Source organism: Anomalospiza imberbis, chromosome 7, assembly GCF_031753505.1.
Source record: "Anomalospiza imberbis isolate Cuckoo-Finch-1a 21T00152 chromosome 7, ASM3175350v1, whole genome shotgun sequence".
NCBI lineage: Eukaryota > Metazoa > Chordata > Aves > Passeriformes > Viduidae > Anomalospiza > Anomalospiza imberbis.
In genome coordinates, this window is record NC_089687.1 from 5,238,038 (window position 1) to 5,265,161 (window position 27,124).

At 36.7% G+C, this 27,124-nt stretch overlaps 1 protein-coding gene across 1 annotated transcript in view; it reads left to right on the forward strand.

The window, feature by feature from the left end:
* The window catches only part of LRP1B (LDL receptor related protein 1B), a 633,449-nt gene that overhangs the window by 579,304 nt on the left and 27,021 nt on the right, over positions 1-27,124 (forward strand). The window contains exons 77-83 of the mRNA XM_068195161.1: positions 307-548; positions 6,265-6,488; positions 6,743-6,849; positions 8,578-8,694; positions 10,361-10,534; positions 11,050-11,175; positions 18,757-18,921. Of these exons, the coding sequence (XP_068051262.1) occupies positions 307-548; positions 6,265-6,488; positions 6,743-6,849; positions 8,578-8,694; positions 10,361-10,534; positions 11,050-11,175; positions 18,757-18,921 (1,155 nt within the window). The remainder of the gene's footprint in view (positions 1-306; positions 549-6,264; positions 6,489-6,742; positions 6,850-8,577; positions 8,695-10,360; positions 10,535-11,049; positions 11,176-18,756; positions 18,922-27,124) is intronic.

Sequence of the window (27,124 nt, forward strand, 5' to 3'; positions counted from 1 at the left end):
AGTATCCTCTATTTTTGTATACTGCTTTAAAATATTCAAATTCTAATATTACATACTCCTTAAAATGTAGTTCTGGTGTCTCACTGTGTACTTGGTGAGCACTGAAGTTGATATGTTGATATCAGAATATCAAGAGTTGCATTTATTGCCCAGAGTGTAGGTGTTTCTGCAGTCTTCAACAACCAGAAAATAATTTTAACCTCAGAAGTTATATCAGCTGAGCACCAAAAAGCTACTTGAGTAAAACACACTGATTTGCATTAGTTGACATTTACCTTATTTTTGTTTCATTATAATAATCCCTAGGCTCTGAAGATCAAGTTCTCTATGTTGCTAATGACACTGACATCCTGGGTTTTGCATATCCATTCAACTACAGTGATGCTCATCAGCAAATATCACATATTGAACACAATTCAAGGATAACTGGAATGGATGCATATTTTCAAGGGGATATGATTGTTTGGAGCACTCAATTTAATCCAGGAGGGATTTTCTACAGAAAACTTCACGACAGAGAGAGAAGGCAGAGTAACAGTGGCTTGATAGTAAGTGTTCAAAATCAAAGATTAAATCACACAAATTTAATTCAATTTATTTTTTCTATTCTGACTCTTCTATAATAGCATGGGCTGATTCGGTAAATTAAAATGTCTATCTGAGAGTGATTTTATTTCAGTGATATATATGGCTACTAAAGCTTTTCTTTTCAAGACTCTGACAGATTTGGTAGAGTCTCCAAGACAACACAATTGTAGGATTTAAAAAACTCTCCTGCAGAGAAGTAATCACTATATTAGAGCATTGAGAAGGCTGTATCCCATCAAGATTTTTTATTTCAACAGAGAAAAGGGAAGAATATAATATATAGAAGAAGAAAGCCATGAATTTCAAATCTTTGGAAGACAGAAAATTGAGATTAAACAAAATTTAATTTAATTTCTACAGAGATAATATAAACAATAATATTGGCAAAGTTATGACATATATTTAAACGTTAGAACAATTGGTATTTACTCCTGGTTTTTATTTTGAACTTCATAGTATCTTATTTTTTATAAACATTAATGTAGGTTTAGACTTTGCAACAGAAATGTGGATTTTCATAAGCATGGGTAATTTTAAGTGGTCTTTACTTGAAAATAAAATTAATGCAGGTTGTTACTCATTTTGCCTAAAATATTTCTACAAAATTCTCTAGGGAGGGATATTGCTGAATTTGAATATACCAATGTAGTCTTTGTATTGGTGTTTCTATAATGCTGTAAATTTAGATTTGGGGGTTTTTAGTCTTCATTGAATTTGATAGTAGAGTAGAGTTTTTAATTTTTTTTTTTCCTGGCCAGTTAGGAAAAACACCTGTCTGGCTGTTTCACGTTTCCTTAAACTTAGGAGAGGTAACAGTGATGACCTCCCATCACATGCCTGCTTTTATACACCCAGAATAAACAGGAGTAGCAACAGTAGCTCAATCTTTCATCTATAATTCATACACTTCTGAAACCACTTGAGTACATTCCACCCAAGGATATTTCCTCTCCAAAGGAATGACATTCCTGACCTTTGACACCAGCAGGGCAAAAAGCCTCCTGATGTAGGCACCAATGGGCCCTGAAGATACCTGGAATCTGTTGTTGCTTCTTTATAAGAGTGGTTTCAAACCAACACTTCCACCTGCCCAGCAGAAATGTCTAGATTTTGTTCAGAGAAAGTGTATGGAATGTAGACCTGAAGTAGAAAATAATGCCTAGGATCTCTAACAGGTCAGCACTGACATTTGAGTTTTGCAGAAGGATGCCTGTATTGAAGATGTGGAGTAATTCTGCTGTGGAGTTTTTCTCATTTAAATGTGGTGTACGTTTCTGTTTAAAAAATCCTGATTAACCGATCTCTGTATTGAATTATTCATTAGAAAATAATGAAAGTGTAAAGCCTTGTGAAGTTAGTGTTGAGAGGGTGGTAGTGTTATTTATTTATTTTGTTTCTTTCTGGGGGTTATATGCAGGTGCATTCTGCAGCAAGAGCAGCTTGCTGACCTGTAGCCTCTCTAAAAGATCTAACACTTTCTTAGAGATCCATAAAATGGAACATAAGCTTCTTTCAGACATCTTCCTAGTCCAGGGATTGAAATTTTCACAACTCACTTGTCACTGTCTCCCTGTTTAAACTAATAGAGATAAAATATTGTTAGAATTAGTATTTTCCTAATATACTGAAATAGTTTTCACTTTTCGTATCCTTTTTCACTGTTATCCAAGAAGATCTTTTAGTCACTTCCTTTTTGATTCAAAGATATTGAAAAAATGATGTTTTCCTTTTTACCCCATGTTCCCCTGTCTCTTCAGTGCACGTAGGTCCTTGTGACAGTTTGATCCAACAAACAAATTCAGATTACAAATCTGAATGTGGAAAATGCACAGACTGTCTTTGAATATATCTTGGACACTTCTCATTTATATTTGTGAAATATTTGCTTCTCATTGTGCTTAACTATTCAGTTATTTTCCCAGTGTTATCTCATTAATATTCTAATATTGTTGCCTTATTTGCAGCTGATCAATAGGTTAATTGGTTTTATAGTGTTGCTTTAATATTGTCACTGAAATTTGGTTTTAAAAAGCTTGAGAATTCCTTAATTTTAACCCAAGGTTTGTTTTTTTTTAATGGATAAGTTTTCAAAGGTTAAATTATAACTTTTATATCTAGACTTTGATATGTAAATCAGGACAGTAAACTTGAACAAAGTCACCTGCATTTTCAGGTAATTACATTAATGCAAAAATCCATCTCAACTGAAATTGCTCCACAGAATTAGCATATCAAGAGCCTTCCTCAGAGAATAGCTTTAAGTACCTTTCCTGATTTTCTGTGAAAAGGGTTTTAAGACTGGTACAAATTCAAGCAGTAAAGGAAATAGTAAATATCAGCTCTTCAGAGTTTATTGACAGATGCAGAAGAGGATCTCATCGCAGCCGAGTTCAGGCAGTCAGAGTGAATTGGTGATAACTGGAGCAGCTGCTTGCTGCCTAATCCTTGGAGAGAGCTGCAGAAGTTATCTGAGGTGAACAACGAACACGGAGCCACGCCACACTTCTGCTCAAGTGCTTTATTTTATGGAGGAGGACAAAAAAGATGAACATTAAATGATGATTCCAGCTAACAGGAAGAAAAGCACAGGTTTTGTAGTGTATCCAGTCAGTTTATGGGCAGCCTGCTCCAGCCCCAGAGTTCTGAGAGCTTCACAAGAACCCTTAACCACCCCTAGGATGGGTCCACTCGTGTTTCCCAAACCTGCCCCAGTGCACCCCTGCGAATGCCATCTGCTTCCAGCCCATTTTCTCTAAACAGCAGGAGTTTGTGGTTTTACCTTAGAGCTACAGCTCTGTCTGGATGAAATTTATATACTTAGAAGACTCTTTCTGGAATCAGCTGGTTTGGGTTTGTAAGTGATCCTACTTTATGTAATACAAGTGGTGGTTTGGTGAATTACTGCACCCACTGGGATGCTCATCTATCAAAAAAAATATTGTGTTTCTGTGGGCAAAATTCTAAACATTTTAATTTCTTTTTACTGTTCTAGTAATATAACATCAGAGATTGTATTATTTTTTAATGAAGATATTTTAGGCAAAATAAAACATTCCTTTACTTTGTTCCACAGCAATTCCATACCCAAAATATCTGCAAAATAAATAAGATAAAATACTGCTTCATACGTGCTTATAATACACATTAGATTTATTCTTCCTGTCATTTATTCTTCCTGTTAAACATTGCAAAGGGGTGCATTCCTACTGCATGTGCAACATATTTTCTTCAGTCAAACTCAGCTTTAGGGGCTGAACATCTATAATCTGCCATTATATGTAAAAGGTTTCCAGATCCAGGTCATTACTGCAGCTTCTTTTTTTGTGTTTGTTAGTTTGTTGGGTTTGTTTTTTGGATTGGGTTTGTTTGTTGGATTTTTTTTTTTTTTGTTATTAATTCTTTACCTTGAAAACAGAATTTATAAAAGACATCAGTTCTGATCAAAAGTCATTGAGCTGACGTAGTCTGTAGCTCTGCAGAGACTTCCAAACTGTGAAAGGCAATTAGCTTTCAAACCCCAGTTTTTCTAATAAGTTGTAGCACGTTATAATTAGCATCAAAGTGGGCTAAAATCACTGCAGAAAACATTAATGTGATTTTCTTCCTGTATTTTCATCCTTATTTTGTATGCATAATTATTCTTCAAAATTAACATTATCCAAATAAGCTATTAGGTAAGAGCTCATTTCCAGTTAGTAATTTTGCTAGAGAGTGTGAGAAGATGCAGAAGACCTCACAAATATGATGTAGCTGCAACTTAATGAACACAACTGGAAATTACACAGCCACAGCATCAGCTAGTGGGTTTTTATTTTCCTCTTTTTTTAAAATCTTTTATACCAGATGGCTCCTTGACATTTCTTCTGTTCGTCTTCTTCTTCATTTGATCTTTAATATTCCCCCAGCATTACTGGAGTTTCACTTTTCCTGTCTGGTTGAGGACACAGGGTCAGTATTCCTCAACAACCCCATCCTCACTCCTCAATTTTTGTAGGATGTCTCTTTTAGGATGTCTCATCTGCTTCTAGAACCACCTTTTTTGGGAACCATCTCTCAGTCTGCTTGGCAACTCCCATCTTGGACTTTCCAGGCTCTCAAAAAAGAGTCTTATTGTAAACTGTGGGTTTGAACAGGAAAAAAAAAAAAGAAAAGGTGAGAGGCTTTTCTGGCCATGACAGCTGCTTTCCTTTTGAAAGAATATTTGGTTCCAGCATTGTAAGCCATTAATCCTTGTAGTATCCAAAGAGATCTCCAGGTATGAGAGGTTTCTTGACTCAGGTGCCTGAATATTGCACAGAACTAAAAGGAGTTTGGACTAAAAATATAATTAGTCTTGTCTGGAAATACCGCTCTTTTTGGTATCTGGTCCTTTCTGTGAATGTTCCTTGGATAGTAACAAAGAAAAGTTTGTTATATGCAAATGCTACGCTTAAAAAAAGAATTCTGTTATTTGTGGAAGCATATGCCACCACTGTCATCATCTCATACCAATGAATTATGGTACAATATTTTATTTCACTTTAAAAATCAACTGTGACCCTGTTTTTAAAGAAATACTGTTTTATAAATGCAGTGATTGATTTTGCTTACTTTACTATTCCTCTAAGTAGAAAATCAAGGTTCTACATATCTATAAAGCATTCCTTCTATGAAATTTTTGCAGAATTAAAAGTTTATGAGCAGTGAACTCTCTAAAGTCACCCTTGTGGTCCTATTATTTCACCTGGAGAATGAAATGACCTTTATTTTATGATGAAAATAGTCTACAAATGTCTTGTGGTATTAGGGAACTCTGACACTTAAGGGAAAACAACCTTTTTTTAGGATTTTCTTTCCTGGTTTTCAGTTATGTGTCTTAGTAGCATTTCATTGCTTCTTTTTTTAAGGAATATCTGGGGTTTTTTTCGTAATTTAATTTGATATAGTTATAAGTAAATAGGCAAAAAACTGTGCATGTATTTATAGTTTATTCTGGTCTTGAGGTTTTTATGATACACTGCATTCATGTTAGAAGGAGCTGGGTAATCCTCATTTCTGCAGGAATTCCAGTAAACTTTAGAGTTGCTCGTACAGATCTCCTGTTTGCAATACGAACTCCTGTCCTTAGGACCATCTTTCAGAGCTAAGCTTAATCATTATGAAAAAAAAAAGTGATAGATATCCTACAGTTGATAAATTTAATGTTATAATCAGTCAAGCATCTTTTATGTGTGAAGATGAATATTCATGAATACAGAGGGAATTTGTGCAGTTTTCTAATGCAGATTTTCTCTACCCACTCCTCAGGATGGGCTCAAGCTGTTTTCACTGAGGGCTTTGGGATGGAACACCATGGAATAAAATAGCTGCATAATCTTAAATCTTCCTTTTCCTTCAGTTTCAAATTACAGTCCAAAACACTTATTTGCTTCAGTATCAATAGTTCAAGTAGTTGATGTCAAAGTGACTTTTTCCTAATGTGGGTAGCCTTAAACTTGAGAGAACAGATTTGAAGCATTGACTTGTTCCTCTGCATGGAATAGAGGTGTCAGCAGATCCCTCAGAGCTGAACTCCTGCAGGTGCAGTTTAAATCTTTCCAGTGCAGTGTTTCTGAAAAAATGACAGGAATCTGTGGCTGTGCAGCTGCTGTGGAAGGCCATTTCCACAAATCTGACTGCAACATTTGTTCCTTTTAGTGTCCAGAGTTCAAAAGGCCCAGGGGCATTGCTGTGGACTGGGTGGCTGGGAATATTTACTGGACTGATCATTCCCGAATGCATTGGTTCAGCTACTACACAACTCACTGGACCAGCCTCAGGTACTCCATCAATGTGGGACAGCTGAAGGGACCCAACTGCACCAGGCTCCTCACCAGCATTGCAGGAGAGCCATATGCAATTGCTGTAAATCCTAAAAAGGGGTATGTATCCTTCAACACCTCTCTGATTCGGTAATTCAAATAAAATTTCCAAAACGGAGCAAGGGAAAGAAAATTCTGCAGTTGTCTAAACTTTTCCAGGTTGTTTACGTAATTTCCTGCTCAGCTTACCTGGCTGTAAACCAAGACCTTCACTCTGCAGGAATGCTGAAAGGCTCGCAACAGTTGAGCATCAGTGAAGTGTTTTGAGGCTCTGTGCAGGCATTCAGGTGAATTTTTGTGTTTAACACTTTCAGGATGATGTACTGGACCGTTATTGGGGATCGGTCTCACATAGAGGAATCATCTATGGATGGTACTCTGAGAAGGATACTAGTTCAAAAGAACCTGCAAAGACCTACAGGTAAACACCTTATTTTTCCCAAATACCTGCTACTCACTAACTCAGGAGGATTTCAGTTTCTCAGTTAAAAAAAAAAAAAATAAAACACAAAAAAAACCACAAAAAGCAAAACAAACAAAAACCTGACAAAACACCCAAGAAACGGGCATTTTCCTGTATTTACTGCCTGGAAATACTTTAGTTACACCCTTCTGTGTTTTCTTCCTTTACTACATGGTAGGAAATAGATGTTCATGGAGTTTTTTAATTTTTTTGCCAGATATTAAACACAGCCCCATATAGAGGGAATGCAAAGAAAGAGTTCAAACTTTTAATATTTCCTCCCAAATGGGACTTTACTAATATTGTTTACACTGTTCTTAAATTTGTTACCACATATGGCTTTCCTATTTCAAATAGGAGGGAGTGAGAGTTTGAGCATGTGGGCTTGACTTCATAGGATTCACACAGAAATTACTATCACAAGAGTGGTTTATGTATGAAACAAATAGAAGTACTTCTTTTATCTCTGCATACCATGAAGGATACACTGAGAATGCTAGTTATGTATTAATTTGTATTTAAATCTTCTCATGAAAGTGCAAAGAATAATGGAAATCTGGAGAGTGGGGACTGCTTCTAAAGCATGCCCCTTACAGGTCCCATGTATCACACAGAACTGACACATGGTGATTGCCTTTTGCCAGAAATTATTCTCTTTAGCCATATCCCTGAATGCCAGTGTTTCTTTAAAAGAGGGCTTTTTTTTAATGGAGTTTTAAATGTAAACATATTTCACTGGTCTGTGAGTCAGATTTTCTGCACTTCCTCTCATCTATCTGTAGCTGATTAATTTATGACCTTGAGAGGAGTATTTTCACTGTTATGTATAATTTCTTTTGATGCATTTTTTCTGACTTACCTACTTACATAAATAAGAAGAAAAATACCTTTTCCCCTTCTTATTAAAGATGCACTGCAACTTCAAAAGCTCAGAATTAAATTATTTTATGGTTTCAGTATTTTCTTCAGGCTGAAGTTTTTAACATGACCTAAAATGGCATATTAACCATTTGATCTTCCTCTATAAAGCATGGACTACTTGATTTAACTATTTAATTATTGCCTAGAGGCTGGGTATTTGTAATGTCATTGATCTTTTATTCTCTTTTGTTTTCTTTTCATATACAGGTAAATATATATCTATATAGCTATATATCTGCCAATATTGCTGTTTAAGTTTTGCAGCAGCAATGTAGTTAAAATAATCTGATTTTTATGTCTGCAAGACTGCATGGGAAGGATTGGTGATAAAAATGAGAACAGAATTAAATACATGTGGAAACAGGGTGCAAAGACTCCATGAACTCTGAATGCCTAGTTTTTAACACAGGATCACACTGGTGCAATTGGCATATTAGGTTTTGGTTGGGAGAACAAGTTAGAGGATTTGACTCTATATTTAATTCCCACCTGGTATTTCTATCCCTACCTGCTGAGGAGAATGGATTAGGTGCTGACTTTGGGCAGAGTAAGGTAAAGAAAGTAAAAAACCATGGTTTCCCCAAGAGGAAGGTTTAAGTGAGAGCTGTAATATTTTATTTGCTTTGTTTTCCTTTCAAATCTTCTAATTGCTGCAATATTTTGTGCACATAAGAATATAAATGACATAAAAATGTAGAGTTATAGAAAAATACTAATTTTTTTTCCAGGTTGTATGTTCCTATTTGAACTTTATCTCCTTTGTAGGTCTCGTAGTTGATCAGTTCAGCCAGCGCTTGTTCTGGGCTGATTTTGAGTTGTCTGTTATTGGCAGTGTTCTTTTTGATGGGTCCGACTCAGTTGTGTCTGTGAGCACAAAACAAGGTATGGAGAGCCTTGGTTTAACATGATTCTCATTTTATTTTGTTTTATTTGGCTGAAGTTTCATTCTTCAGAGGAACTATGTAAGCAAAAAGCAGTGATTTTTGAGTATGATTTTGTGCTTTTGTTAGACAATGCTTCAAACCTTATCTAAGCAAGTGCTTTAGATAAGATAAAGATAATTTCAGCATTAAGATAATCTAATAAAATTACCTTAGGGGAACAAAGATATGTGCAGTTCTCCAATTTTAGGTACTATTGAGTAACACTGTGATTAATATTTAAGCTTGATCTCACTTGGACTTATATTAGAGCTGCCTGCATTGAATTGGAGTTCCAGGGGTTGTAGAACAGTTGATCTGAATCAGTTCTGGGAGAATAATGGGCTTGGCTTTCAGGTCAGGGACTAATCACAGAATTCTGCTAACAGAATGTGAATGAAGAAAGTTCCTTTTGATAAAAAAGGAGATTCTGGTCAAGCAAATTGTTTTCAGTTGCATGATGGCTTTTTAACAATTTGTTAAGTAAGAAATTCATGAAATTTGAGTAGAAAATAAAAGGGACACATTAAAAAAAAGATTTGAAAACAGCCTTTTGGGGAGGATTGCTTAGTGGGCAGATGGCTCTGGAGAATTGTCAGGGTGTTATTATACCTGATGCTACTGAGTGTTTTAACCCAGAATTCTCCAGGATATTCTGGAATACACTAGGAAGAATCTTCCATAATCCTAACTGGGCAGGACAAGTTCGAAATCATCTTATTTTGTTTTAAAAGCATTTTATTCCACAAGTTATATCAATAAACATGAAGATAATAATCTGAAGAGAGATCACTTTGAGTGTAGGAGTCTGACCACGACCTCCTCTAGCACTGGACCAAAGGAAAATTGGGGGAGTTTAGAAATTCCTTTGCAATGAGACTAAAACCCATTGAATTCAACCCATTGAATTAAATAAGCCTTAAAGTTTTAATAAAAATTCATACATATTTTTTTGAAAGTGAAATACTGAGTACCAAGCACTGAGAGCATGAAAGAACAATAGGAAGAAATAAAGGCTGATTGAAAATTAAGTAAATACAAGGGAAATACAACAGGAAATCCAACTGATGGCCTAATAGACCCTCAGAGCTCTTAAAAATGAGGAGTTGGTAGAGTTAACAATTTCTTTTGCATTAATTTACTATAATTATGAATTAAAACAGGTGTAGGAGAAAACCTAGCATTTCAAATTTGTTAGGAAGGAGCTGAAGAAATGTTTTGTCAGAATAATTTCTTTGATGTGAAACAAAATGACCTCTTCCTTGTCACATACATCTAGTTAAAGTGTTGTACCTAAGGTACAACAAGTAGAACAAATCTCTTCTAATTAGTGAGTTGTTACTATGGAGTTTCTTTTTTTTTTTTTCAATGATCAGCCAGTTTCTGAGGCTCAATTTTGTGGAAAACTAATAAAAATCTTGAAATTTAAGTTGCTTGCAAAATGGGAAGAGTTCCTTTGAGGAAGATTGCTTTTTTAAAGGCAATTTCTGTGAGGACCAAACAAGCTGTCTGAAAAATAATGTCCTTAGGTGTTAATCACAGTAATGAATTGGAGTTTTTCATTTAAAAAGTTTATTATTATTTGAATATGAATATGTATTTGTATTTGCTATCCATCTTTACTCAAGGTTTACTGCATCCACATAGAATTGACATTTTTGAGGATTACATATATGGAGCAGGCCCTAAAAACGGTGCATTTAGAGTGCACAAGTTTGGCAAGAGCCTTGTAGAATATCTCAGTGTGGATGTTGATAAAGCAAAAAGTGCCTTGATTTTTCACCGCTACAAACAAACGGACTGTGAGTAAGCATAACTACTTTAAATTCAACATCAACTTGGGGTGGTGGTGGGGGGAAAGTTGTGTAAACATAAACCAGAGCCCGATTGTACAAACTGAAAATAGATTTAGTCATATTTCTTGATATAATTTTGATGCGTTTGCACCCATTTGAAAGGATGCTGGACAAATTTCTACAGAAATGCCTTTGGTACCTGCATTGTAACTGAGATATTAAAAAAAATTAGAAGAGAGATGAATAGCAATCCCTCTAGCCAGAAGCAGATGAAATTTTTTACTCCATGTTACCAATACATTTTTTGGTAAAGGAATGAATTCTGTCCTTCTGTGGGTCTTGCATTGCTTTTTGGGGGAGTGGGTCCACAGACTTGAGGCTGTTCATGTCCTGGGAAGTGGAAGTGTATCAGAATTTTTGTATGTGATTATTTATCTCTTTTTTAGCTTTAGAACATAGCTCTGAATTCATTAAATAATAAAAAAAAATCAATATTTCTAATATTTTGTCTTTTTAAACAGTGCCTAACCCCTGCTTGGACCTGACGTGTGAATTCATTTGTTTACTCAACCCTTCTGGTGCAACATGTGCTTGTCCAGAAGGGAAGGCATTGATGAATGGAACGTGCATTGATCAGAGCCTCCTAGGTAGGTACTGAAAACTGCAGGAAAACCAGAAAATAAACAGCTGGTCAGTTTTGGTCATTGCAAAATGCCAGGCTGGCTGTGAGTGCGGAGTTTTGTGATGTTGTTCAATACACACATTAATTAGCTGAAACTGAAAGGTGAAGAGACAAAATCCCTGATTCAAAAAAATATCTCCCCTGCTAATATTCATCAAAATGAAAAATGAGCTTTCAGCTTAACTGATACAAGATGATATTTAAAAGTGAGTGAGTATAAACACTGACCAAGAGAAGGTTGAAAAGCATTGAGGTGTTTTGGATCCCAAATTAAATGTGAGTCATTCAGGAGAAAAAAAACACTGCAACAATGGTGAAAAGGCAGTGAGAGCAACATAGCAAATATTAATGACTTTGAAGTAACAGTCAAAGAAAGAAAAAAAAACTGCAGCAATTTTATCTAAAATTATGTATTCTGGGAACCTCTGTAATGACTAATACTGAGACACAGGAAACCAGAATTCATGAGAAAAGAGCCTCTACGTTCTTGTTGTGTTTTAGGGATGGGGAAGGAATCTTTTCCATAGAAGATTGCTAAGTACTTTAAAATGTCTTTAATTTGGGCCAAACCTAGCTTGGTCACACTGCTTGAATGATTTCTTAGCCAGCTTGAATTTGTAAATGTTCCAGAAATCACAGAATAGCATTTCTTGTGTGTATTATGTGTATTAGGGTGTTTTTCTGATGTTTCATTCCAGGCTCAGAAGTGCAAGTGATAGATATTTTGGTGAGATCCTCTGTGCTTAAAGTGCTCAATTTAGCAATTAAATTAATTTACCTGAAATGTCATAATTCTCTGAAGAAAATCTCATTGATCTATACTGCCTAGGCTTTAAATATTGAATTAACAAGACTGTGCTTTAGTGCTTCATGATGTGGTATTAATAACACCGTCCAGCTCCAGACACAAATCAGTCTGAACACCCTCCCTGCCCAAGGGTCAGCTCTTTGTCCATCTCAGGTGGACACATGTCAAGAATTTCTGCTGTTACAGAACCACCTAAAAATTATTTCAAATCACCCATAGTTACTACTTAGGTGTTGAAGAATGGACAAATAAAATAAATATGTTTTCACTGCTGACTTGTACCAGTTTGAACTCATAATTTCAGTAATGTTCCATTCTCACTAGTGGGCAAAGGATTATGCTGTGGTCGTGTTTTCAGGAATGTGTGTTTTTATTAAAGAGAGATCTGAAGAGGTTTTTAAATTACTTGTTATAAATTTTTATGGGTAGACAGAAAATGCCTAGAGAAGCATTTTTAATATATTGATAATTTTCAGTACCTTCCCATGGCTGCAATATCTGTTACGACTTTTTAAAGGGCTGCTGAATAAGTGTTTCTTTAGTTTTTTGTTTACAATTATGTTTCAAGTAATGCCTAATGTAGGCTTTTTCTTACTTTTTTTCATCTATTTTATTTTTGTAATAGTAGACTGCAAGTTTTGTAATATCACAGATTACAAATTATGAATTGACACTTCTGTATTACAGTACTCTCTAATAATTTTTCTGCACTATTTTGATTTTTTTTTTAAGTGGAAGTGGATGTTAAATGTTTGTCTCTTCCTGAAACTCCACTTCAGCTTCCAAGGACCAGCAGAGATTTCTGGAAATATCAGTGTTGACCCCAAGATCAGCATTTTGAACTGATACAGATTTATAATTAAATGCTGGCTGACAGTCACTTGCCATTAATAGGTCACTAATAGCAAACCAATGAAAAATCAATTTATAAATCAGGTTCTTTTCCTTTAGGAGGTTATAGAGTATAGAATAAAAACTAGGAGCTGCAGTTTTCCTTTTCTGATGAAGATCCAGAAAATGTATTTGAAATATTCCAGACCCCACACATTCAGCTTGTTTAAAGCTATTCAGAACATTTTTGGCACAGTTAAGGACGTCAATAACCCCAAACAGAAAATCCTGCCTCAATTGACTGTTTAAGGGTGACCTGACAATCCAAAGGGAGCTTATACAGACTTTTTTTTTTTTTTTTTTCTGTTACTGTGCAATAAAATCCTGATTCAAAGTCAGTCAACATATTCTTGTTGATTTTGGTGGCCTTCTGGTTTTTGAGGTGTTCTGGTTTTATTGTGCTTGCACACAGCTGTTTTAGGTCATGTAAGAAGTCTTTTACTCTTAGAAATTAATAGCAATTGTGCTATTAATTCAAGAATTATTATCAAGAATTTGTAGGGTTGAACTGTACTTTTGGAATAATATATAATTCAAGTTACAATAGAAAATAGTAGAATCTTGAATATTCATAATATTTTAAATGCCTATGAGTGGTTTTTAAGTCTTCTTAAATGCGGTAAGGAAACTACTGATAGATTTCCATGACTTGGCAGAGCCAAAATGGGACAGCCTTCTCCATTTCAATTCAATGTCTCTTAGTCTGTCTACCATAAAGGTTGGTGACTGCAAGGTAATCTCAGTCTTGCTCTGTTCCTTGTGCTACATCCCAAAAACTGACTCAGATTTTTGTTCATTAGATTGTTCAGTTTCTTTTTTCTTTTTTTTTTTTCTTCTTTTTTTTTTTTTTTAATCAGAAGGAAATTAGCTAAGTCCTAAAATTCTGCATACTGCTTCTCCTGTCTTGGTCCATTGCTTTTTTTCTTCATCAGCCATACATGAGGAATTTTAAATATTGGCTCCTCAGTGGCTTTCTGTAGTACTGAATCCAGATTGCCTCAGACACCTCAAGCAACTGAGGATAAACAACTTCTGGGTTTGATTTGGAGTTTTCAAGCTGGAGTCATTACAACATAAGGGTGTGTTGCATCACTGGGAAGGTTTTTTAATAACCAAGTGAGTATAAGTTCCAGTGTTTTTTGAGATAAGCTTCCATCTCATTTCTCCCTGGATCATTGTGAGTGACTGACAGATCAGAGTTCTTTTGGGGTTTATTTATTGATTGAAACAGGCAGGAGTTTTTCAGTTTAGAAGCTACCCTTTAGTTTTCCTGAAGGAAAGAGCAGAGTACCGCCTCGTTTTCCTAAAAGAGACCCCTCGATTTGCATCCATTGGGTTTCTTGTATCTAACTGTCTGTAGCACAATGAAGCTAAAAATGTACCCAGAGGATGAAAACAGAGAGACTTGCACTGGAGGAAGACATTGAGTCCCACAGCTGAAGGAGCAGGAGTAATGAAAACTTCCAAGAGCTCCCTGTTCTGGAGCCTCACATTTATCACTTTCCTCTTAAGAGTGGAGCATTTCTGCTCTTTTGGTTGAATGGAAAGCCTGAGGAAAAAATTCCAAAGACTCAGAACTGGTGTTGCTTCTGAACAGAGATGAAACATTTAATTTATCATGTTGCTTCCCTCAGCACGTCTCTGTGGGGACTTGCCCAGTGCATACAGGGACTGCAGGCAGAGAAGGTGCTTTGGCTGGGGTTGGAGAGGTTCATCCCTGTGTGCCTTCTTTTTCAACCCCAAAGTCTGCCTTAGGGAGGAGGAGCTACTGCAGTTTGGTCCATGCTATCTTCCTGGGGGTTCTGCTGCTTTTCCAAACTTCTTAGATTAAAAAAAAAAAAAACAAAAAACTAAATAAAACAAAAAAACATTGGTCACAAAGAAATCTGCTTCTGGTTTGAAAAGGAATCTTCTGTTTACAGCATTTCTTCTGTATTTGCAAAGGGGTTATTGTTGGGGGGGGTTTTCCTAGTACAGAAGAAAATGGGTGCCAGTTAGATTTTCTTACTCTGCATCCTTTTCTTAGCCATTCTCTTCCTTTTAAAATCGTAAAGAAAACAGATGTTTTAAGAGGGAAAAAAATGTGAAGGGAAAACAAAGAGGAGCATCTGTCTTGCAGCCTTCAGACAAAATCTGGGGAGAACAACTTGTTCTGATACTTTTCAGCATATGGCGAATTGGCAGGTGTAGTACGACTCTCATCTGAAGGAAGATTTATAAAACCTTACCTCAACATCAAAAACTCTGCTCTCTGTCTTTATTAGGTGCATTCAGCTCAGTAAAGGATGAGCTACATCTTTGTCCAAGGGAGAGCCAAGAGCAAATAACTTTCTGCCCCATGGGATGAGTGTTTCCCACTGTGGGGGAAACAGTTCTTCTCCCAAAGAATGCAGTTCCCGAACCTTGTGCTCTGTAACATCATCTCCCCATTTAACTTGTCTTGTCCAGAAAATGGGAATACTTCAAAAAGGAGAAAATAGCAAAAAGATGCATTTTTCTCAAGAAAGAATAGGGTTGATATAGAAATGCCAGTAAAAGGTGTGTCTTGTGTAAATTGGGGAGAGGAGAGGAATAACAAAAAATTGAACAAGTAAAAGAAAAAAATACCAGTAGAGTTCACAAAGCTTTGGTTTGCTGTTTTATCAGTGTTTCTTCTTTGTAAGGTTTTCCTTTTGCTTCCAGTAAAAGGGAAGAGTCAAAGATGAAGCTGATAAGACAAAGTCTATTAATGTTTGTGTCAAACATTTTTATTGTGAAGAAAATCATAAGAGAAATGGCAAATCAAAATTCTTTGATTATGTATTAACAATGTTAAGATTGAAATAGGCAAAATAAGGCAGCAGAAGACTAAATATACGGATTAGGGGAGAATATATAAAATTACATGATGTGCAATCCTTTCTTTCTTTCATATTAGAGATTCACTAGCTAGACTAGAGGTAGGATAATAAGTGAAATGATATACCTCTGTCATTTCAGAAGTGAAAAGAGCAGCTGAGAGGTCTTTAAGCCTGAGTTTAGCAAGCTCAGAGCAGCATTGAAGACTGGAGTTAGCAACTTTTCTGATTTTGTCTTTTTAACAAGTTTGTTCCAAGGGTGGGTACTTGCTAGAACTGTTCCCACTTCTTTCTGAGTTATTTATTCAGTAATTCCAATTAACTGCATTCAGCTTTTTCTACTAATTCTTCTGTATTTTCTCCTGTATTCCTTTTCTTCCTCTCTTCTCCTATGGAACTATTCTGCTCGTGTCTCCCACGCAAAGACAGGCATGTCATCCCCTTTTGTGCTCAGCTGATGTGAATCCATGTAATTTGTTTCTTGTATTTACCTCCAGACAGCAAAGCAGCAGCATTAAACCCCATATATTGTTCAAGTCTAATACCCTATTTTAAAACTGCTTTTTCCATTGCATCTTTCAATCCTCTTTCTCAGCTTATTGAAAGTCCAAAATTGCTGTATTACCATTTCTCTGTTTCATATTAGAGTTATACTGAAAGTCTTGAATTCAAAATGTTTCATAGAGAACAAAATTAGTAGTATTTTCCATTTTTTCCCCCAAATTTTATATCTTAATTTTGTGGAAATGCTTTAAAAGAGAAATAAAACTTTTTTTTTAATGCACTATCAGAAAGGTTCATAAAAATGAGCTGTTGTCTATACTTCACTGTTATTTATTCTGGTTTTGCCAAGTTCTGCTCCATAAACTCATGAGTAATGATAAGTAAAACAGATAAAATAAGCAAAACAAAAATAGACCTTCTCTCCAATAAGATATGCTACATTATCCATTCAAACAACTTCTATAATGAGTAACCGAAGAACGGTTCATGGAACATCAAAGGATTTAATGAACCACCCAAATTAATAAAACACTGAAGCATCCTCAAACTCCCAAATACAAAGTAGCTTTCTTACAGCAATTGTATATATACAGGGTGGATACCAAAAAAACAAGTGAAAACAGGATTTCATATTTTTATTGTAAAACTCAGGAAATAAGGAGGTGCCGGTCAGTCCAGCACAGGAAATTTAGTTGCAGCTTAATTTTAGAAAGTTACAATTATCTGAAAGATGACAGTTTCCAGAAGTTTTGTTTAAATAGGTTTGATCCCAGGTTTTGTGTCTGCACCATCTCAGCACTGGCTGGGAAAGGAGGCATAGACCCTGCTGAGGAGGGATGCACACAGGCAGGAGAGAGAGAGACTTGGGAGCATCCAAAGAAAGGGCTCTGCACAAGCGCAGTTGTGTTCCTGGGTTTTACAGAGTTCTTTCTGGAGAGAATAGTTTAGGTAGAGAACATCCAACACTGCAAAGCTCTGCACTTGCAGCACGATGTGTTCCATTTAACCTCAAAGGAGGTGCTGTGCCTGTGCCGTGCCAGTCAGTGTTAGACCTCAACCAGAAAGGGACAAATAGCAACTTGGACTCTTTTTCATGAATTGTTGGACTAAAGCAGATGAATTCAGCAATACTCCTGCAGCTGCTGGATGTATTATTGAAAAGTTCTCAGTACTTGTGGCATCTCTCTTGTTTAGAGCCATGTTGGCTAAATTTCTGGATTAGTTAGTAAGCAGTCTGGCTTCACAGAATTGGTTTGCTACTTGACAAATGAAGTCTCGTTGCTGAAAGTATGATTTGGGCTGGAAAGGTACTTTTCTGCTTCTTTAGGATTACAGTTGTTTGTGTGTTTGAGCATTGTATGTGTGCTCATCTATATTTGCTGCTGTTGTCATTGAGTGATTTTGTACCTTGTTCATTGAAATTAATAGAGGTTTACTGTTCAAAGTGTTTCTAAGAGAGGCACAACTCTAATCACACAAGAGCTTTACATGAGGACTGAGTCTGGCCTGATCAGAGTTTGTGTCCCCTTATAACTCATCACTAAGAGGGTGGCACTGCTGCCATAAGCAATGTGATTGCAGAGCAGCAGGCAGCTTCCCATTCTTAGGGATTTTACAGTCTGAGCAGAAAAAAAATAAATTAGCAGAAAATATGGCTTAGGAGAAACAGGTTTGTATGCAAATACCTATTTTGGAAGAGGATTTAAAGGCTAAATAATTTCATTTTAAATACTTTGGACGGAGCTTACTTAAGAAGGCTATTAGTTAGAAGAGAGAAATCCAAAAAAGGCTAATTAAAAAGGACTGAAGTCACAAGAAAATGACTGAGAAGTTTTCTAAGGTGGCCCAGATGAAGCCAGCATTCAATTTTACAATTCTCAAACTTGGAATTACAATTTCAAACAAGAATTCATACTATCATTACTCACTTATCCTAATATCCTAGGGAGGCCAACCTACCTCCCTGTCACCAGAGGACACAAGGAAAAACGACGCACCACAGCTTTGGTCACCATGAAGAGACAATTTATTTTTTCTGACTCCAATCATTTATAGTTCTCAAAAGGTGCCAGTGGATTGGAAGGTGAACGTGCCACCTCTCCAACGACACTAGACAAACTACCAGTCTATCAAATTCCTCCGCCTCTATGAAAGAATGCAAAACAATAGGTTGTTTACAGAAAGTTGCGTGAGAAAGTTCTCTACAAGAATGTAAATTCAGAAGGCTTTGGAAAATCCTAAGAAATCAGGGCGACACCTCCCTGTGACATGCAAGAGCTCCCACCAGCTCTACAGCTCCTGAGAGCCTTTCCAGGGTTTATGGTCCCCAAATTGTGGCTTTTTTTCCTGTCACTGTGCAAACAGAAGGGCATAGTTACTTTCTCCATTGTGAAAAGTGATATTCTGCCCCTCACTGACAGAACTCCGTGCCTGTGTTTGAGGCAAGGTTCTGTTTTGCCGTTTCATGGGGCTGGGGTTGTTGAAGCTGTGTGTGCTCTTGCTGCAGATGACAGCTGTAAATTAACCTGCGAGAACGGAGGGAAGTGCATTATAAATGAGAAGGGGGATGCCCGATGCCACTGCTGGCCAAGCTACTCTGGTGAAAGGTGTGAAACCAATCACTGCTACAACTACTGCCAGAATGGGGGAACCTGTGGGGCCTCTCTCCTTGGTAAGTATTTCTGAACAGCTCTATCTTGCTGTTATACCTGCATTAAATGCTTGAATTTGTTCCTTTAATTTTTTTTCTTTTTCTCTTTATTTGCTTTGTCTGTACTTAAACACTATGCAAAAAATAGCAGCATATTCCACACATATTGCTTGTCATCAATAGGGCTTTTCATTCACTTATCTGGGTGTTTCAGCACAATTAAACTGTATACCAGAAAAGGGAGAATATAGGTAAATATTCGGTGTAAAGACTCATGTGTTTTGGTGTAGCAGTGGAATTGTAAAGCAAAATGTCCAGTCAAACTACACCTACAACAAGTTTAGATTTCTTCTCTAAATTTATATCAATTCACCCCCTAAATTTATACGTGCATACACAGAGATATATGCTTAAATACCTGACCTCAGTCCTTTACCTTTGTCTTACTGGAGTTCACCAAATAGGAACTTTACTCACCTAATTCTCAGGAAGACTTTGTTGATGAGAACTCAGATCCTTCATTTTCCTGAAGGAATTTGAAATTGCATCTCCTGGGTTCAGGGGGTTTATCCTGTTAAAAAGCAGGCATTTGACAATTGGTCTTTGTCCCTAACACATAAGCTTTTGTATCTTGTGTAATGTTTGGGCTAGAGAGGAAAAGTGTAAAAAGAAGTACTCTAAAATGTAGCAATTCTGTGAGAAAGGAGAAATAGAACTCTATTTTCTGCTTCAATGAATATTTAAATATTTGATTCAAAATACAAGAGCTGGAGAAGAGTTTGCTACCTCCTTCTCAGAAACTTTCATCTGCTTAAGATGCTGTGAATCATTTTCTCCTGTGTGATGAAGTGGCCACCACCCTCTGAAAAAAGTCCAGGCACCTGACATTAAGAAAATTATGACTGCTCATCAGAGTTTCCTCCTTGTAATGCAGAAATCTGTATCTGAGTTTCCATGGCAGAGAGGACTTAGACTGTAAAGATTTCCATGGCACTCCGTACTAATTAATGTTAGCCTATGTAATTTGCTAATTTAGCCCCACTTGCTGGCTTCTCTGGAGCCTCCTCCCATTGACTGAAGTGTGGTGGCAAAATTCCAAGGGAATACAAGTCTAATAATTTATTCTTTCAGTTCTGAGTTGTTGAGGGTTAATAATGTTGTTCATAATAATGACTAAATATCAGAAAATGAGAATTACTTGTACTGGAAGTTGATTAATTACACTTTAAACTGCTCCTAACAGCTGATGGAACTACTGGCACAAGTGATAAGCAGAGATTTTTATCAATGTGTTGAGATCAATAAATGCTAAGTAAGGACGTGCAAGTGAGTGGAAGTGATGGTTTAAATGGTGCGCAGAGCTTCCTCATCATCTGAAGAGATGTTTATTCCCACATTTTTACATGTCTGGCATCTAATTGATTCTTTTGTGGGGTTAAAAGGCTTAATAAAATTAATAACTTGGCTCCTGGAACTCAGCTCTGTTGTGAGTCCTGCAGAGACCCCAGGGATTTATTTAATCCTTTTTTTTTTTTGGCAGTAGCCACCGGGCTCACTCACCTCCAGCAGTTTGTTTTCCCTTTCCCAGGCAGCTCACACTTGCTGTGCTCACACAGCTATGCAATTGCATGGATATTTTTAATTTTCATTTTCCTGCTAAATCCAGCCTCTGAAATCTCTCAGCCTTGCTAAAGCAATTAGTGGTTTTGCCACCAGTGGGTTTAGGCAAGATATGAGCAGGGCCTACAATACACTTTGTTGAATTCCTAACATGGGCCTGGGGAGGGCAGGGATCAGCCTGATGCTTGGTCCCAAATGGAATGGTATGTCTGCACTAAAGTGCATCGGGAGAGCCAGCATGGGTGTCACCACAGTCCACATTTCATTGTTCTGCTGCCTCCTTTGGGGAGAATCTGAGTCTTTAACAGCAGCTGAAGTTTATTGTAGCCCACATGACCAAAGTGTGCCTTTAAGAGCTGAGACCAACACAGAGCTGGGTCTGATGGCTGTACCTGTGCACACCCACTGATAGGGGTATTCTTCTGACTGCTGGCTCCATTTAGTTTCATCAAATTTTTAACAGCCATATTTCAAGTTAACCAGATGTCCTACCTGCCATTTCCTATTCATGAGGGTAGCCGTGCCTTGAAGCCCACACCATAACTTTTATGTGCTGGAAATGTGGAAAAAAGACCTTGTATCTTTCTAAATCACAGTGACTCCATCCAATATTCCAGATAAAATGTTCAAGTTGATGTGCATCTCATCTTCCTTGCATGCCTAGCCCCTGGACCTGGTAAATATTCTATTAAGAGGAAATCTGTATTTCTTATCAGGCTGTATTTCTTATCTCTATCAGTCCATAAATCCTGTGTTACTGAAACAAACTAGCATGCCAGTGAGATGCCCCTTATCACAGTTTAATCTAGCCCATGATGTACTAAGGCTGTTACATGTTTTACAGACAGAATTTACGCTGGACTCCCCAAAAGCATTGAAAAATGTAATTAAACCAAGAAAGCTTAATTCCTCAAGCATTTTTGCAGCAGCCATTTTGTCTTTCCAGTCAGAGACACAGCCCTTGAATAGGGCAGAGCACTTTTAGCTGCAGGGGATGGACAAGCCCTTTGCAATTGGGCTGAGGGTATGAAATCCAGACCAGCCTTCTCCTTGTGTCAGCCTCCCAGCCAGAGCTGATCTGCTGTGCCAGGCTCATGTGACAGTTAGTTTGTCGTTATTTTATTCTTGCACATTTCTACGCATAGGAGTGAAAATTTTCTTTATTACCAGAATTGCTCAGTTTCTCATTAATGGTTTTAGAACTTCAGCATTATATTTTGTCTAGATTTGTAGCTTGTCCTACCAGGTTGGTCTGTCTGACAGCAATAGAATCATAGAATCTTTAAGACTGGAAAAGACCTCTGAGGTTGAGTCCAGCCCTTAACCCAGCTCTGCCAGGTGCCCCACTAAACCAGGTCTACAAGTGGCACATCCTTTAAATCCCCGTGTTCCAATAGGTATATTGCAAACTGATTTTGGTAAAGAACTCCCTCAATCTCTGTGAAGTATAAGATTACTATTTTAAAATTAAGTCAGCTCAGTATCGTTTGACTTTGATCTGCTGTACTGTTGCTGTCTGTGCTCACAAACACCTCCTCAACAAGCAGCAGTCATCCTTCTGATCCATTATACATCTGACTCATCAAACTGACCTGCTAAACTCATGCAATCAAGTTCTACATGTTTTCCCAACCTTGCCTTTTCTTAAAGTGTATTTTTGTTCAAAATGATAACAATTTTTCCTCTGGTGGTTGCAGAAGCCGTACATGTACCAGTGCCAGTCTAAACCCATCTGCAAGATACAAATGGCCTGTGGTCATTTCAGCTTGCTTGACCCTCTCTTCCTTGGAGGCTTGAATTGCCCTTGTCAGTTCTGACGTATTATTCTAACAGCTTTGATACAATCAATCTCACAAGTGTCGTTTTGTACACGTGGCCTCTGGAGAGCTTAGGGGCTGCCAGCAATTTTAGCCTCATGAGATGATGCTTCCAAAGGATCCCCACAGCTGGAAGCTTCCCCAGGAGTCAGGGAATTTCCTTAGTGATTATTTCTGGCTCAAAATTGAGGAGATTTCCTGGGAATGAACTTTGATTCATATTCTGATCCAAATAAAATGATGCAGCGTACAAAATAATCTTCTGGTGAATGTGTGTGTTCTAGTGGATGTGTAAATCCTCTTCTCTTTCCCCACCTAATATAGAATAGTAATGTGATAACTAATTAAGTAAATTGCAGAGTATTACTAATTTTTTTAAATATGATTGTGCTAAATCTTTGCTGGATGTGTTAAGTTGTAGAACCTCATTATCTGCACACAAATGTTAATTTGTTAAACAAATCCCACTGGCAATTCAGGGATTATTCACTGTTGGCTTACTTAATGCTAAGCCTTTTGGCAAATTCCTATGTGAATGTTATATAGCCAGAGATTGGAGCAGCTTTAATTAAAATTTATAAGTTTACGACAGTTGTATTGAACTACAATAATTGAACAAAGAAAATGTCATCAGTTAATTAAAAGTACACATCTGAGACATGTAATTAAAAGTTTGGGTGTAATAATGAACACTTTCCAGTAAGCCAAATTAATGGGAATTTGGGCAAAAAAGTCACTGTTACCATAAAAACACACTTTGTTTCTCCATGTAATTTAAAGCAAAAATATTGCAGCAATAGTTTGCTGATTGTCTCAAACACATTAAGTTAACTCATTCTCAAAATCAGAGAAATCACTTTGTACTATACAAAAGGTGTGTCTAATCATACAGAATTGTGATGTTTGTATCAAAATGAGTGAAAAAAAAATATGTCCTTCCTCTAAATGGAAATATATTAAATATTCTGAAAGAATGGTGTATGAAGCAGATGTTATTTTGTATTCTATTTTATGAGCAAAACAAGGTGATTTGGTGCCTCCTGAAAACACTGTGAGTGAAGAACCTGTTTTGCTGATGCCACATCAGTCCCAGCAGTTTCCCGTGCTGCTGTCAGCGGGACAGGCACTGTGGGCAGCATGAGGGTGGTTCTTCCCTGGAGCTGATCCCAGGTGCCAGCAGAACCACCACCAGCAGCTTTGGAAAGAGCGGTCCCTGAGACTACTCAGAGATATTTCGAAATTGTTCTTTTCTCCTTTCCAATAACACTGAGGGACTCTGAATCTGTTGGGATAGATTCTAATCAGCTCACCTACTAACTATCTTCAGTAATGCAGCTTCTCTCCACTCCTATTGTTTCAGTAAAGCTAATTATGGTTCATCAACCACACAGAAATGAATTATTGTGATTCCCACAGACTGCTGATAACAACTCCAAAGGACAAAATATTGCTTACAGAAAGCTCATGTAGAACCACCTCCTTTTCTTTAATAGTGACAGCAAGTTAAATATTGAAATTAATTGTGCATATTCACACATAATGACTTCAAAACACACATTGCTGATAGTGAATTTACCAGTGACTGGAAGAAATAAATAATGTGGGTTTTGGTGAAGACATTCATCTGGATGATCTCATTTATAAAACTTCCATAAAGCTTACAAAAATAATGCTATTGGCCTAGGTTTTAATTATTTTAAATTTTTTTTAAACTTTATATGGTTATTGAAAATGCAGTTTATCTCTGTTGCTTAGGCAATATCATGAATGAAAATTGATCTCCTTAGAATTCTAGTCTTTGAAAAATATATATAAATACAAGCTTAAGGTATATGAATGAATTCCCAAAAGAAGTCTCCCACATATTACCAAGAAAGTAAACCAAGATATTTATGAACAATTTTTAAAGTTTATTTGAAAAGTTATTATATAGACAATAGTTATTATATACCAAATTAAATTGACAAACCAGGAGTAACTACAGCCTCTGTATCTAAACCTAATTGAACATTGAAAGATTTTAATCCCTGCTATATTTTTTTGCCTTTCTGAATGATTTATTTTTTGTGAGAAAGGGTGAAACTACATTTCATTTCTTTGTCAAAAATTTCATCTGTTTTTTCACATCCTACTGCCGAAAATAACTTGTCTTAGAGTCACCAGAATATCTTCTCCTTTATTCTACTAAATTCCGTTCTGCATTTTTCCCATGAACCACTTTCCATGTGAATATTTTTCTACTAATGCTAATGTGTTGTGGCTCTTTCTGTGGTGGTGAGGGTCGAGAATTCAGAGAGAGTTTTAATTCTGTTTCTGTAGAGTTCTAATCCTGAGATTTCATGACCAGAGAAGGTGCTGGAGCTCTCTGTGCATGAGCTCATCCTGCAATTTCTGCCATCTAGGTTATGTGACATCTTGGTTACATCACTGTTTCCTTTGCAAACATAAATCTATGTTCTGATTCTATGACACAAAACCTTATGCCATTGTTTGGCATTGTTTAATGCTGCAGTTTTGTTAAACTGTCCTGGAAACTTTTTTTTTTTTTTTTATCAGAAATAATTTATGAGGATAAGGCAGATGAAAATGTCATTATTAGTATTATTTCTGGTGTCAACAGTCAGTGTATAAATAGGCAATGGACTGTTAGCATTACTGAAAGTCATGTTAAATTGAGTGACAAAAATGGGTTTTAGGCTATATTGTATTAAATTTTCATTTAGCTGTCAGCAGTTTGGCATATTTATAAGTCTACTTTAGTAAAGAATAGAATAATCTTTTCTACAAACTAGAAAAATATCATTGTCTCATCCTTTTAACAGATAGAGGAGTATTTATAATGAAAACTGATTTCAGACCTCCAGATCTATGTTCTATCACTATTTTATGGGGTTTTTTTACTGAAACACTGCTTCAGATGAAGGATTATGTGAAACCTCCTGTCTTGGGGGCAGAAATTTAAATACAACTGTATACATGGGGAAAAACAAGTGGAATCTGTGCTAACATCTGAGTTCAACATCTTTGATTTAATGTTTAGATCACAGGGGACAGATATGAATTACCAGGCTGATGCATATTAAAGGAGTTGGAGCTATTTTTAGGTCAATGGTTTTGTTCCTGCTGTACTCATTAGAGAAAGAGACTAACTGATCTCATGGCCCTTAGGATGATTTGCAAAACACTTTAAATTAGCATAGCTTAAAATAGAAAATACAGAAAAGAATGACATGAAGTGTGTCGTGTTAGAAGGGTAAGAAGTGAAGGAAAATGATTGAATAAATCATTCTGCATGAGTCAGAGAGAGGAGACAAAATGAGGGTGCTTCGCTTGCACTGAAAAATTCTCCAAAGAATTTGATATTAAATGATTGCGCAGGATTAAAAGAAAGGCAGACCAGAAGAAAAATCAGATTGTGGGGTTTGTGGAATACACAATTTAATCTTAATTACTCAATAAGGCAGCCAGCTAAGTGGAGAAGAAAGACCAGCAAGGTAAGCAGGTTTGCACACCTCAGAGTTTCAGGTGCAGCTGTGGTGAACATCAGGAGGCAAGTGGGAAAGTAAGTGTGGATACACTGGGTGGTCAGTGGTAACATCTGAAAGGTTATTTTTCCTGTTCATGCATGTAGTTCCAGTCCAGTGATTCTGCATCACACATGCAGTACCTGACATAGTTAACTTGATAAACACCAAATCATGAAATGTTTTGGGTTGGAGGGAGCCTTAATGCTCATCATTAAAAGGGCAGACACCTGCCCTGTCTGCCCTTTTATTTCAGAAGGCTCCTCAGGTCCTGCTTAATCTTCATCTCTTTCCTTCCTGGGAAGCCAGGAAAAATAAAAGTGTTAAACTTTGTTCTCCACAAATTTAGGAAAATCCTTAAAGCTGAATGAAAGCAAAGAGGAGGGTGGGGGGAAAAATAATGTATTGCAAGATATAATGAAGAATGAGAATAGTTTATTAGGGAGTGAGAAGGGAGATGGCTGGTTGGAAACATCAGGTCATTTACCTGAAGATTATAAATGAGTTAAAAAAAGCAAAGTCAGGAGATGGAAAAACATTAATGGGATCTAGAAGTTTGTTTTAAAGAAGATAAACCTTAAGAAAATAAGACGGGAAAGTGGAAGGGTTTAATAAAACAGTGGAATTGTAACAAAGCTATAAATCCTTTAGACATGAGATTTAGATAAGGAAAAAAAATGGTAAAACTACAATAGAGAATGATCATAGGAGGAAAATGCATTGGGTTTTGAAGACTGTTTTTAAAATCCTTTGAAAAGAAGTTGTAGACTAGGAGTTCATTGTGTGCAAATGTTCATCCCCAAGTGTTAACTGTTTTTCAGACATTGAATATTGATGTTACAGGCATCTTTGGTCTGATGCCAGACAGCAATTTTTGTGTAACAGTCTTCATTATCTGAGAGGGGTGGCACAACAAAACAGGCACAGGTACTTGTGGTTTATTAAAAATTGTTCTGTAAAGTGTAGCTATTAGTGCATTAGTAAATATTTGTTTTACATGTGATTATATGTCAAGGTTTGTAGATTTCAGAATAATGTAGTGCACCCTGAAGAGACACCAATGGTGATCACACAGTTATCCTCTGCATCAGGAGGAGCCCAGCATGGCAGGATGACTTGAAGAGTTCAGTCATATCTTAAATTCCTGCTTAGGACCACCTTTGAAATTGTACATTTTAAATAATGACTTTTTTCTCATAAAATAGTCAATGACTGCACATGCACAAGTGTAAAAATGTACAGATGCAGTTTTTGAGTGCCCAT